The 13,218-nt window shown below is 39.9% G+C and overlaps 1 protein-coding gene, 1 non-coding gene and 1 pseudogene across 4 annotated transcripts; 2 read left to right on the top strand and 1 right to left on the bottom strand.

Moving 5' to 3' along the window:
• Window positions 1-461: 461 nt before the first annotated feature.
• LOC103702790 (NAC domain-containing protein 92-like) lies at window positions 462-2,271 on the bottom strand. Of its 2 annotated transcripts, none has more exons than XM_008785358.4 (4): window positions 2,149-2,271; window positions 1,712-1,916; window positions 1,335-1,612; window positions 462-1,236 (listed from the first exon to the last, which is right to left on the bottom strand). In XM_008785358.4, exons 2-4 carry the CDS (start codon window positions 1,899-1,901, stop codon window positions 625-627), a joined length of 1,080 nt encoding a protein of 359 aa, XP_008783580.1. In that variant the 5' UTR covers window positions 1,902-1,916; window positions 2,149-2,271; the 3' UTR covers window positions 462-624. The 2 variants fall into 2 exon arrangements, with proteins under 2 accessions (XP_008783580.1, XP_008783588.1); XM_008785366.5 differs by having other exon boundaries at window positions 2,086-2,214.
• An 8,590-nt stretch (window positions 2,272-10,861) lies between these two features.
• On the top strand, window positions 10,862-11,018 carry LOC113462620 (U4 spliceosomal RNA). Its single transcript, XR_003385381.2, has one exon. It is a non-coding gene; the product is annotated as a U4 spliceosomal RNA (small nuclear RNA).
• On the top strand, window positions 10,868-13,075 carry LOC103705230 (pentatricopeptide repeat-containing protein At5g15300 pseudogene; annotated as a pseudogene). Its single transcript, XR_015967498.2, has one exon. The product of XR_015967498.2 is annotated as a pentatricopeptide repeat-containing protein At5g15300 pseudogene (transcript).
• The last annotated feature ends 143 nt before the right edge of the window (window positions 13,076-13,218 follow it).

Raw genomic sequence — 13,218 nt, 5'->3', positions numbered from 1 at the left:
CTGGAAGACAGGTTTGTGGGTGGAACAATCAGGAATACATATAGACAATTTTTTAGTACATCATATGATATCAGTCTCATATCATTGAGCCCCACTGCCTCAACAAAGGACAAAACATGATATTGCGAGTGACCTATGAATTGGATCTTTTATGTGATTGCTAAGACCCCACGTTTCATAATGTTAACAAGAGGGCCCTCTAGATAGAATTCTCATGTCTAAATATGTTGATGTGAAGGATTAACGACATAACTTCATAATCCTAAATTAAAGCAGAAAAAACAAACAACAAATAGCAAAAAAAAAAAGAGAGAGAAACTTATCATCTAATTTTCCATGGGCAATGCTCAAGAACAATATTAAAGAAACAATCAAATCTTTCAAATCATAATTTTTTCATGAAAAAGTAGAGAGAACAATGCAAATCTGTATCTAAAAGACGAAAATTCCAAGAAATCATCTTCAAACACTACAATCCTCTTACAATCATCTTATTGGAGGTTCAGAAAATGTATACACAAGCGATCTGATTTATAAACAAAACAAACAAGCCAATACTAGAACTCTCTCTCTCTCTTTCTCTCTATCTCTAACTCTGTCTGCGCGCTTCCTTCTAAACTAAATTCAGTAGTTCCAGAGAGACTCGTTAATGAGTAGAGGCCCAGCTGAAGTAGATGGGACTTCTCGTCTATCAAAAGACTGCCTTCCCATGTCATTGTTAGACACAACTGAAGAGATCTCAGGGTTCATGTCAGTGGTGAGCCCTGTTTCCTGTGAAACACTTAGCATCTCCCTCTCTGCCTTGAAGCTCTGTTTCAGGCCATACCCATCGCTCGCCAGCAACTGCACCAAACTGCCACCGGAATACTGCATGCCTCCCAAGTTCGAAGCCCCTTGGCGAGCGTGCGATGAGCTTGGCAGCGACATCTTGGCGAGAAGCAGTGAGGGTGGCGGCACCTCTGAAGGGTTGGCCGAGGCAGAGAGAAAAGGGGAGTTGAGGTACTCCGCTAGCAGCTCTTCATGGACTTTTGGGCCCTCCATTGCGCTGGAGAAGCAGGTCACGTGAGCCAGGTCTGATGCCGATGAGGTGTTCATGCTGGTGAAGGGAGCATCCATCAATGGTGGCAGAAGAGACGAGCCCAATTCATCTACGAAGGATGATCCCACTCTCACCAGCCCCATGGCTTTCTTCCCACTTGAAATCTTGTGGAACACCCTGCATATCACCCACTCATTCTATCCAAACAGTAAAAGAACACGAAGAGAAGTCAGTAAGACATGTAGGGTTCTTGAGGTGCTACTAGACTAGAGATAAAAGAAGAGTATGTGAGCACCTTTGCTGTTTTGGGGAGGTTGTAGACAGAGTACTTCCCCTCCAGTCTGTATTCATGCATGACCCAATTGGACTTCTCCCCCTTTGGAGCCCTGCCTCTATAGAAGACAAGGGTCTTCTTCATCCCAACAAGGCTCTTCCCTCTGTAGATCTCCTTGTCTTTCCCTGTGGCTTTCCAGTAGCCAGCCTCAGTCGCCCTGTTGGTTCTCAAACCAGTTGGGTACTTCCTGTCCCTCACGCAGAAGAAGTACCACTCCTTCTCTCCCATTTTTGCTCTCCCTTACATCCCAAACACAGAAATATATATAGGTAAGAAGACAGCACTTACGATCGAACAAAGATCTAAAACCAGGATTCAAGGTTTCAAGGAAAGCTTACAAGGCAAATCCCATGGTTCCCACTTGTTCAAGTCGACCTCTCCGATGGCTCTTGCATTGAAGTTGGCATCCATAACCTTCTTGGAGAGGTAGTGAGTGATGAGCTCCTCGTCGGTGGGGTGGAACCGGAAACCAGGTGGCAAGTCCATGTGTTCCTGCCCCTCCCGAACATCTACAGCTCTTTGTTCCATTGCTTGCGATGTGCTCTGTATTAATCACCAATTTGAATTAATAAAGAGGACTCGAGAACCAAATGAAGCTCATTTACATTCCATATGAACTGATAAGGGATCAAAATGGCACTTTATAACCACTGGTTCTAGCCAATCCAACAGGAAAAGAAAAAATAAGAGATTAACAACAAACCAATTGTACCTAATAACGCATAAGAAAATTGAATAAAGTACTCTTAAGACACAAGGTGGCGAGGGAGAGTACTTGGAGATGGGGAGCCCCTAGCCTTCAAGTGATTGAAAGAAATCGTTAAGAAAAATTATGTTGGGAGGGAGAGGGCCTTCTTTTATACTAAACTCTTGTTTTCTGGAGAACGAGACGTGGCCTGCAAGGCACCATGGTACATGGTTCGAGCCACCTTTTTCAAACCCCTCTAGTTATTTCTTGTCTTGTCTTACTGTTATCTTGGAATAAACTAATTGGCCTGACACGATGTTAGAAATAGTCCAAGGGGTTACCGAACCCGGGTGAGTTGACTCGGTGATTCGCGATATCACCCTGCAATTGACCAATATTAGTCGTTTCTTTTTTTGATGATAAGCAATGGACCAATACTAGTTGGACTTTCCACGACATTTCACGGAAGCTTACATCCAACCAATTGCCCCTCAGCAAAAGTAGTAAGAATTTGCACATCAATCCTAATAACTAAGTTCTTTTTTCTTTCTTTCCTTTCTTTTTATTTCTTTTGAGACCAGAAGAGAGGCAACCCTCATCCACTACCATATATGTACTTACTCCGCCTCACCTAGGTTAGATCTTAGGTCTCGGGCCAACCTAGCCAATATTTAGAATCAGAGATTTACAAATTGAGGATCGAAACCGGATTGTTGCCGCCTAGAATTGAACTCTTGATCTCTTACTAATTAGAGGGTAAGAGAGATACCATCCGAAATAAGTTTAGTGGTTGAACCAAGTTAGCTCTTAGCTGCGGACTCTCCATGGCTGATATTGTACCAAAAAAATTTTGCGATATAATTTGAATTATGGATGACGCGTGTCAACTATTAAAGCTCACTCAAGGACAGATGGTTGTAACTCAAAGAAGGTAAGAAGCTTTAGCTTTAAGATCAGATAATGGGGGTTGAATTGTTGGTAGTGCAACAATTGGCCGCTTGGGTAAGATTTTACTGCTTGAGGTATCATTTCCTGGTTAGGGATGTAAATGGTTTATCTGCAAGCGATTCTTTAATGTAATTCTTATGGACAGAACGTGAGAGGTTTGGTCTCTTGGTTCCCACCAGCTCCCAACAATTGTCATCAACCTTCGGACTTCGCATCTCTCTCTCTCTCCTCCTTTTTATTTTTTTCTCCCCTCCTTTCACACCCGAGGACAGCCCCAACAAATTATCTTTGTCGCTAACCCAACGGTCTGAATCACTTGCTGCTGGTATCATGATAAAGGTTCCACTCCCACGTCAACAGATTTTTAAATTATTTTACTTACCAACTTTATAATTCGTCGACATTACCATTAAACCATGAATTTCTTGCATTCCTTGGATCCGATCAAAAATATTGCTTGTTGATTCCATAGGTTTTCTGCTTGGATAGCCATCCGTAGTCAAATTTTTAACAATCAATGGCGGTCTATTAATGTCCCAATGTTATTAAACTCCAAAATACTTAAAATGATCATTTTCACCTTCAGTTGTATATCGACTTTCTTGACTTTATTAAAATGAACTTTTGAGAAGGCCATATACATGATATACTATATGCATGCAAGACAAATATGAACTAATCACATATATTTATCACTAGGATGGAATTAGTTAGTAGTCGCAATTTGGTAAAAGGTGTGGACAGAGAGAAATTTAAGAATCTTCATATTTAATTTGAAGCAAAGCATAAGTCTTTAGCTGACAAGAAGATCGTTATACATGATTGGAATGGACACGTGTTTCATAAAAAATGATCAAGTTGAAAGCTTTCAGACTTTGGTTCATAATGTAATGCATAATTTTTAAAACTTTTGATAACTTCCATATTATATTGCCTTAACCAAATGATGATGTGTAATGCTTATCTCTTTTTTTAATAAAAATAACACATATCCATGCTCAAAATAGTATTTATGTAATTAACACAAAAGCATCACCAGTTACATAATTACTGATCCCATATGATATTTCAACTCAAAAGCAAATAATAGCTGATAACGACCACATTGAGCCATGCCAAAACAGCAAATTAAGCATCATAAAATGCACGTTTTCTCAAAGAAAATTCTCTACTAATTTTTTTTTGCGTGTGTGTGTGCGCGTGTGAGACAATAAATTTGTTGTCTACTGTTTCATTGTCAACACAAAAAAACATTGCCACTTGGATGCAAAGGAAGCACCCCACCTTCCGTCACCCTCTAACCGAAACCCGTTCCAGAAAGCAAGACGAATGATGGCTCCTCTCTCTCTCTCTCCCTCTCCCGCAAGCCATGGTCGACCTGCGGTGGGCTACGGCGAGGAGGTTGGATGGGATGGAACGGCTTTCCCTTTCAGGAAACTGTGCCAATGATAGCGAGACGCGTGTGGTATCCCGTCACTTGAGGTGGCCAAGCGAACTGCCGTGAAGAGTTCCGAACGTCCCGGGAACCGTTCAACGGTGATGGGGGTTGCCGGACGGCCCAGATTCGATCCCTGAGTAAACGTCCATATCCAGCCACCTCACTACCTCAGCGCTCCCACCTCTATGCAGGCCAGCTACCAACCTACGCACACGCTCTCCCCCCCACAGCCACGGGAGTTTTTCCCATCATACGAAGCCCCCCCCCAAAAAAAATAAAAAAATCAAACCACGCGTTCTCGTGACACGCGTAAACATGAGTTGGTGGCGGCGCAAGCGTGCACGAGGCGATGTTGTATTCGAAATTGTGCTCCTATACCTACGTGTCGCCACCAGTACGTGTCATTTCAGGCATTGCCATCGGTGGATGTAATTGTGCTTAAGAAAGTATTTCAAAATCCCAAACCTATTCTTCTTTTCTTTTACGTAATTTCTTTATTTTCATATTAGAAAGAGATGAAACTCTCAAGTTTTTTATATAGCCTTCAACTTTTTTTAACCCGGTGCTAGGCTGTACGCTAATGTCACTATATCTATGAGTATATGCTTGGAATAACCCGGTTGTTGTATTATAAAGAATAGGCTGCCATTATCTGCTACACCGAAATTTATTCTCCAAGGAATACGATTTATTCTTAAGAATAGCAACAACATGCCTCAACTGATAAGTTCTTTCTTACCATCTTAACTGGCTACGTATTGACATGAGTTTTTCTTTAAAAAAAGTACCCTCCACTTGCACATTAATGTGGTGGCTAAAGTGTGGTTGGCAGCATGAATATCTTTGGCATGTGAACCTAGATCAGAAATATCTTCTCATTTGACGGTAGTGGACTGCCAAAAGTTCTATTTAGTATGTTTTGGTATCCCCATTAAGATAGATTTGTATCAGGCAATTTAGTTTTCATCTTTGCCTCTAAAATCTTGCATTACGACTTCGTTAACATCGCACCACAAAGCTAGCTCCACATGGTTAGCGCAGGCATGAAGTTTGGATCATCCGTGGTGCAATTTTCGCATGTTAGAGTTCTATGCTATGATGTATAGCCATCACATCATTTTTTTGGGAGATGGATGGCTCTTATTCATTCACGATATCCAACGAGGCTATACATGGCGTCTCATGGTGACAAAGAAAAAACCGTCCATAATGATATAGAACTCTACAGGATAAAAGCCGTACCAGAAGCAGGTCAAATACCATCCTTGTCATTGTGCACTGCCACTGTGGTACTGACCCATGCAAGCTGCCGATGTGTGTACGTGTCAGACTTGTCCACGACATTAATCTATCAATGTTTATCTTTAGGTTTTTGTTAATTTCTCTCCGCCAACTGGCGTGGGGATGGACATGGAAGAGCTTAAGATGAGCTGGCTTAGCTACAACGACGGTATGACACGATATGGTCGCGCGTGAGAGCGTGGTCATCTTCACCAAGCCATCAAGAATTCTATGATCGAATTTGATTAAGGGACGGCTTAAATCCCCACAACACTGTTAGGATTGACGGGTAGTTGGTGTCAAGTAATTAAGGAGATGATTTTGAGTCTTAGCTATACGGCATCTGTTGCAAATTGGAACGTGGTTGCAGTATTAATTAATACGTGTGATTCCTGAGTTGCAACTGCTTGCTATTCCTGAGACGGATTGTTTTCTTTGTTCAAATAATCATATTCAGTCAATCACTAAACTTTACATATGATCATTGCACTGAGAGGATCCGAACAGATAACCTTTAGCATCTTTCATTCTTAAATGAAAAGTTGCATGGAGATAAGGAGAATATATTCATTGGTTGGCATCATCGTTTCAGTGTTTGGTCGAGCAGAGTTTTGAGCTTGAATTTAGATGATCATTTCAGAAAGAGAGCAATACTAGCAGCAGAAATTTTATGCAAGTTTCAACAACAATATCGATGGATTTGAATTTAATATTCTTTCAAATCAAATGAAGTCCATCAAGCTTATCATGTGATGCACCTAAAAACATTTAATAATCCAGCATCCTGCAGCAAAAATCAGCTCCAACAATTACTTTATCTCAAATCTTTCGTGATATGAATCTGAGTTAAATTAGCTGGTGTGAGATCGTATCTAGTTTTTTATGAGCAAATTGGGGCAGGTTGGCTGGTCCACCAATCCAGCCTTGGCAGCGTGAAAGATTATGAATGCAAATAATAACAGCCGTCTCCAACGAGGTTAGCTCTCTGCCTTTTATTCTTTATTATTATTATTATTCATAAATTGCCTTGCTCACGTGACTGTTGGTCGGACGCTTCCTTTTGCCACTTGGTTGCTCGCTGCTTCCACTGATCAACTTATCCCAACTTGACTTGGTCCCAACTTGCTTATGGCTAGATTAGGTTTGGTTTAGTCCTTTTTTTAATCAAAAAACTGGGATAAGACATGATATTTTACAAGCATGCTGGCCACGAGTTAATGTTTTATTTTTTTTTTTCTATGAAAAAAATGAGTCGATTAACTTTAGAACTTCATGCGAACAATGACATCTGAATTTTATTTATTGATTTATTTGGATAGGAAGGGCTTGGAGGCAATGGTAAAAAAAAAAAAAATATTCTCACTAATTAAAAAATTTATTGCCGAAAACCTTCCAAAAATTTATGGGTAAGAAGAACTTCTATAGGCCCGATGGATTTATGGTTGGCAAAAAAACTCTACATGAGATAGAGGGGGATGAGAGTTCCCTGCTTTGTGACATTCGTTCGATGCTAAGAGACCGTAATGCCTCCCAAGCAGTGTATATATGTCGGGAGCCGAACAGAGTTGCAGACTGGGTTACTTCCTATGCTGCGCAATACTTCGGAGAGATATGTTGGCCACATCAGGATGCTCCCTCGTATTTGTGTCAGATTATAACCATTGATTTTGCTGGTTGCTCCTACACTAGAGTAGGATGAGCAGCCGTTGTACCAAAAAAAAAAAGTTCTATATGCATAGGTTGTACCAATTTTCTACGGTCGAAAATAGTATAGGAATTACTTGTAATTTTTATTGCAATTTGAAATGCTTTTATTTTTTGGCCCGGAAATCTGGTAAATTTCATCCTTTTTCTAAATAAATAACTCTATCACGTGCCTTAGTTAAATCCTTTTATGGTTGACCAGAGAGCCATAATCTTTTTCTTTTAATCTGATCTTCCCAATACCTCAGCAAGCCAGAGATATACTATTTTTTTGTATCATTTTATATTTAGATGAAGCATATATGGTTGAATCTTTGACAAGTCCAAACAAATGGGAAACTTGGAGCAAGCTGGAGCTCGGCTACCTATCTTCCTTTCTTTTCTCTTTTTTTGGTAACTACTCCACTATTTGTGTTTGGCTACTGCCAGCATCACTGCCGTACGGCTTTGTTGAATACTTCCTCTTAGACTTATTTTAAAGTTGCTGTTATTTGGATCTCTTATAATTTTTGTACTCTTCTATGATCGGCAGATACTACTGGCATGAGAAGTTGAGAACTTCCAAGTGATTGTGCAACTTCACAAAGATAATCCTCTGTGAATTCGTCTTGGATTTCAAAAATGTATTCAACGATGAGTGATTTTTAAAAATGACAATGTGATCGTTAATCTCAATATATGTGAAAAAGATCATGTGGCGATGGTGGCATGTCATAAATTACATAAGCTCCTTTCTTAAGTATCTAAAATCACGTGCTAGGAATCAACTCCTAAGTTTGTGCTTTCAATTGCATATATTTCTCTCGCGAATCTTGGTTTGGACTGATAAAAAGAATGCCCCTTCTTTGTAATGTCTTAAGTAAGATAATTTAGTATTGCTTAGTGATTGATATACGAAAATAAAAAAAGTTACGACAAAAAGAATATCTAGATTTGATTAATATGATGGTGATTTAACATATATAGGCAAACAAAATAATCGAAAAGAGAGAAGAAATAACAAATATATGCTACTTCAGTCATAACTAACTCTTTTACTCAAATATCACATAGAAAAAAAAAGAAGTAACTCGACTTCTTTTCTTCTATTCATCATAAAAAAAAGGTTTTGAACCTTAAGAACAAGAGCAATTTAAACTACATCGTACAAAATGCTTGGTAGATAGAAATGTAGTTGAAGTGTGGAAGATGTGAAAGAGATTCCTAATGAAGTCTTGTCCCATTCTTATGATGAGGATTGATAGTTCAAGCAATAACAACTCTCCTCTTAACTCCAAAATGATTGCTTGTGGTTACCTGAATGAATAACTCCATCTAATCTGGATAGAATTGTTTGATGCTTAGAGCTAATAGGATCAAGCAACAATCATTATATGATAGAGGATTGCAAGAAAAAAAAAATATGCGGAGAGAGAGAGAAACAAAATTTTTTATTAACACATAAAAATATTACAAAAGAGAAAAACTCGAGCCAAAAAGCATTGAATTCTCTCTACAATATTCCCTACCAGGCCATTAACTCCATGGATGCGCTCACATGGCTAAGCTCCTCCCTCCTAAAACTCACTAGGCCGCACTCTAGGCAGGGTACCAAAGGATTCCAGCAATCCAAAAGTTCTAAAGATCTAAAAATCTAACTGAACTAAGATGCTCTCAGCTTCCAAAAGATGTCCATTTAGGCTTCATAAAGGCAAGAGTCCGAGCAACACAGACTACCAAACCATCACGTCCAGGACAGTATTAAAATGAATGACCAAAAAAAAAAAAAAGACGAGTATTACAATGGGAGTCGCTTTTTATTTCTTTTTAAATAAAAACTTTCTATTGAACGTTGTTAACTATCCTAGCCAGATGATGTCTCTACAATGAAATTGCCACAACTCAGAATCTCACGAAAAAAGGCTACCCACAAGGTATATTTTTGAATTTCTTAGTTCTATATAAGTACCCAAGATCTTTTCGGCAAATACTCGATATGCAACTAAACACACGTTTACACGGATCCTCACATACTCTCCTCATTCAAGCTCTGACGTTTTCGTCAGGCTAAGAGTTTAAATCCATTCAAATCTAATCATAAACACCACGATCGGCTTATGGTCAGCCTTTATGAACTCATACTGTAGTGTCCTCTAGTTTATATAGGCTATGGGCTGAGTTCGTTCTGATACCATTTGTAACAACTCAAGACCTCATCCAAAATGGTTAGCTGAAAGGTTTTTTTTGTTTTGGTTCTTTAGTTCTGTATAAGTATACAAAATCTTCTCGGCAAATAATCGATGTGAGACTAAACATACGCCCACACAAATTCTTATAAAAATCAAACATGCATCAATGATTGATTGATGAACCATGCCTCCTTATCATGTACTTCACATGACATCCTGCGTTGCATAACAGGGGACTAGCACTGATAACTATGCTTAGTGCTACAATTTGATGTGAGTAGTTTGTGCTCTGTACGCATGAAGAAATTGCAGTGATGATGGGGGGTTTCATGGACTCATCTCTACTGCCATCTTAACTTTTCCTTTTTTTTATTTATTAGTTAAAATGATTATATATTTATTATCTCAGTATTTTTTATAGCAAGGTAGAACATAACTTTAGAAAAGAAGAGGCATGACTCTTGATTTATGAAAAGAAGGCAGACAGAGTCGGAATATGTGAACTTAACATCTTGCGTTAGTATGGAATTGCAAGCTATTTAATATTTTATCAGAGAGTTCCATTTAATTTTTCCTGGACATTTTTTTTTCATATGATGTTCATAACATAGAGACTTGAAACGTAATTTAGGATCCCATCCAATTAGGGATGTAGAAGTAATTCCTTCTTCAACATTTCTAAACATAAATAGAGACCAACATATGCCCTACTATCTTGCAAATGCAGTGCCCTAGAAAGCATGTCCAACATTTTGGATGGGATGCTTGGCTGACCACCAATGGCAGGCTCTATTGAACTTGAGCTGTCTATCAGTACAGGGATGGTTGATATCCTATTAACAAGTTTCCATCTCATTCGAGATCTTAGTTTGTATCGATATCTAGCACTTTCCAATAGAATATATATGAAAATTTCGGCCATATATTTTATCAATAAATTCGGAGATGTCAGGCCATATAATTTTATATGCCGGTATGTGTTAATCACTTTTTCGCTTGCTTGAATATAAATTTTAACTAAAATTTGAAATTAAAAATAAATAGTTTTTAATCCGAGCTGATGTTATATCTCGGTTCCTTCCAAACTATAGCATTACATTTACTATGTTAGGTCAAATTAGACCGAGATATCTCGGTCTCAGCCAGCCACTAGCATAGTTGATTTAAAAACCTTTCCCATTGTTAGTCCCATATCGGACATGGAGCAATGAAGCCGAAATAGCTCTACCTATAAAATGGGAGGTGATGGGAATTGTAACTCATCTTTGCGCTTGGGGCAATGACGCAGCTAGTGAGGTTATAACCGAGGCGCGTCAATTGCTGGTTGAAAACTATTTCCAAACCCCCTCTTTGGCCTGGGTTCAGCCCAGTGCCATCGAGAATTTCTGGAAGGGCTCCCTCTAACCCAGGGTAAAGCCCTACAATACTGAAACACTAAGCAATTCACTTTTATTTGGGGAATGGTAACTCAATAAGCTTTTGCAGGAGCGCTAGATCCCCTGGATTCTATGTGATTATTAGTTATTACTGAGTTCTATGATTAGGAGGTCCAAATACCTTAGCCTGAGGGCTCTGAAGCAAATCCATGGCTTCATGGACGTCGAATCGGATCTCCAAGCACTGAGAGAACTCTTGCTCTCTTCTGTACGTTCTTTCCATGGGAATATGAACTATGCTTACAAGCTATTTGAACAAATCTCCGAACCAGACCTTTTCATGTGGAACACCCCTGGATTCTATGTGTTTACTAGTTATTGCTGAGTTCTATGATTAGGAGGTCCAAATACCTTAGCCTGAGGGCTCTGAAGCAAATCCATGGCTTCATGGTCGTTAGAGGATTCAACTCGGATCTCCAAGCACTGAGAGAGCTGTTGCTCTCTTCTGTCGGTTCTTTCCATGGGAATATGAACTATGCTTACAAGCTATTTGAACAAATCTCCGAACCAGACCTCTTCATCTGGAACACCATGATTAGGGGTGCTTCTCATAGCTCCAGACCCCCTGATGCCATCTCTCTTTATAGACGGATGGTGGAAAGTGGTACGAAGCCTGATAGCTTCACCCTCCTCTTCCTCCTTAAAGCCTGCACCAAGCTCGCGTCAGCCTTCGCCGGAGCACAGTTCCATGGAATGATTGTGAAACTTGGCTTAGAGTCCGATGCTTTCTTGAGGAATGCTCTCATTAACTTGCATGCAAATTGCGGAGATTTGCTGATTGCTAGTGCTCTTTTTGATGGAGCTGCGAAAGGGGACGTTGTTGCTCGATCTGCTTTAACTGCAGGCTGTGCGAGACGAGGCAAATTAGGCATTGCTCGTCGGTTGTTCGATGAATCGCCCGGCAGAGATTTGGTCTCTTGGAACATAATAATAGCTGGATATGCGAAGCAGGGTGAAATGGAGAAGGCCAGAGAGCTGTTTGATCAGGCACCAGAACGGGATGTTGTGTCATGGAACACGATGATTGCTGGATATGCACGGCATGGACTTCATGCACAAGCACTAGAAGCCTATCAGAAGATGCTGGAGGCAGGAGAGAGGCCTGATGAAGCCACAATTGTGATCTTGCTATCTGCCTGTGCGGACTCCGGTGCTCTCGAAATCGGGCAGAGGATACATTGCTCTCTCTCAGAGATGTGTTCGAGGAGCGGTTTAAGTATGCCTGTTGGTAATGCACTGATAGACATGTACGCCAAGTGTGGAAGCATAGACACAGCAATGGAGGTATTCAGAGAAATGAAAGAGAAGGATGTTTGGACTTGGAACTCGATCATCGGGGGGCTAGCTTTTCATGGGCAGGCAGAAGAATCCGTAAATTTATTCGAGCGTATGAGGATGGAGAAAGTGAGGCCAAATGAGATTACCTTCCTCGGTGTATTGGCTGCATGCAGTCATGGTGGTTTAGTCAAAGAGGGCCGCAGCTACTTTTCTGTGATGAAAAATGAGTACAGAATCGAGCCTAACATCAAGCATTATGGTTGCATGGTCGACATGTTGGGTCGCGCTGGCTTAGTGAAGGAAGCATTCATGCTTGTGGACGCTATGGAGGTTGAGCCAGGTCCGATCATATGGCGGACATTGCTCGGAGCTTGTCGTCTCCATGGGAACATCGAGTTGGGAGAGCATGCAAAGGAGCAGATCCTCAAGACGAAACAGGATGCAAGCGGGGATTATGTCTTGCTCTCCAATATGTATGCATCCACTGGTGAGTGGTATGGGGTAGAGAAGATTAGGAAACTGATGGATGCAAGAGGAGTTAGGAAGGACGCTGCTTCTACCGTGATTGAGGCAGATAGTGAAGAGCCCATGCGTCTCTTGTTACCTTCTGTGCCTGCTGGAATTTGAAACACAAGTCTCTGATTGACATTTATATGGTTGGCAGAAAGAGGAGGAGAAAAAAAAAAAGTGATCTATGAAAAAAAAAAAAAAGAAAAAATAACTTATATTTAGTTGAAGTTTTCGAACAAAAAATATGAAAAAGTAGTTTTTAAAATTTCTCTAATTTCCACCAACTAGAAATTGAGGTATTTTTTTTTCAAAAATCCCATAAAGTTTTTTTAGATAGAATGGAATAAGATGTTTTTTTTTTTAAAAGTTTAACAGTTATTTTACATAAATTTTT

Source organism: Phoenix dactylifera, chromosome 7 (genome assembly GCF_051530095.1).
Source record: "Phoenix dactylifera cultivar Ajwa chromosome 7, Ajwa_hap1_PhDact_Kaust_v1.1, whole genome shotgun sequence".
Lineage (NCBI taxonomy): Eukaryota > Viridiplantae > Streptophyta > Magnoliopsida > Arecales > Arecaceae > Phoenix > Phoenix dactylifera.
Note: the sequence above shows the minus strand (reverse complement) of the source record. Positions and strands in the feature narration are given on the sequence as shown.

Excerpts from the sequence above, each read along its gene's own strand:
- LOC103702790 (XM_008785358.4), bottom strand. The coding sequence starts at position 1,901 with ATGGAACAAAGAGCTGTAGATGTTCGGGAGGGGCAGGAACACATGGAC. Across the intron at positions 1,613-1,711 it reads GGAACCATGGGATTTGCCTT|GGAGAGCAAAAATGGGAGAG; the intron begins GTAAGCTTTCCT and ends TTGGGATGTAAG. Across the intron at positions 1,237-1,334 it reads ACCTCCCCAAAACAGCAAAG|AATGAGTGGGTGATATGCAG; the intron begins GTGCTCACATAC and ends CTGTTTGGATAG.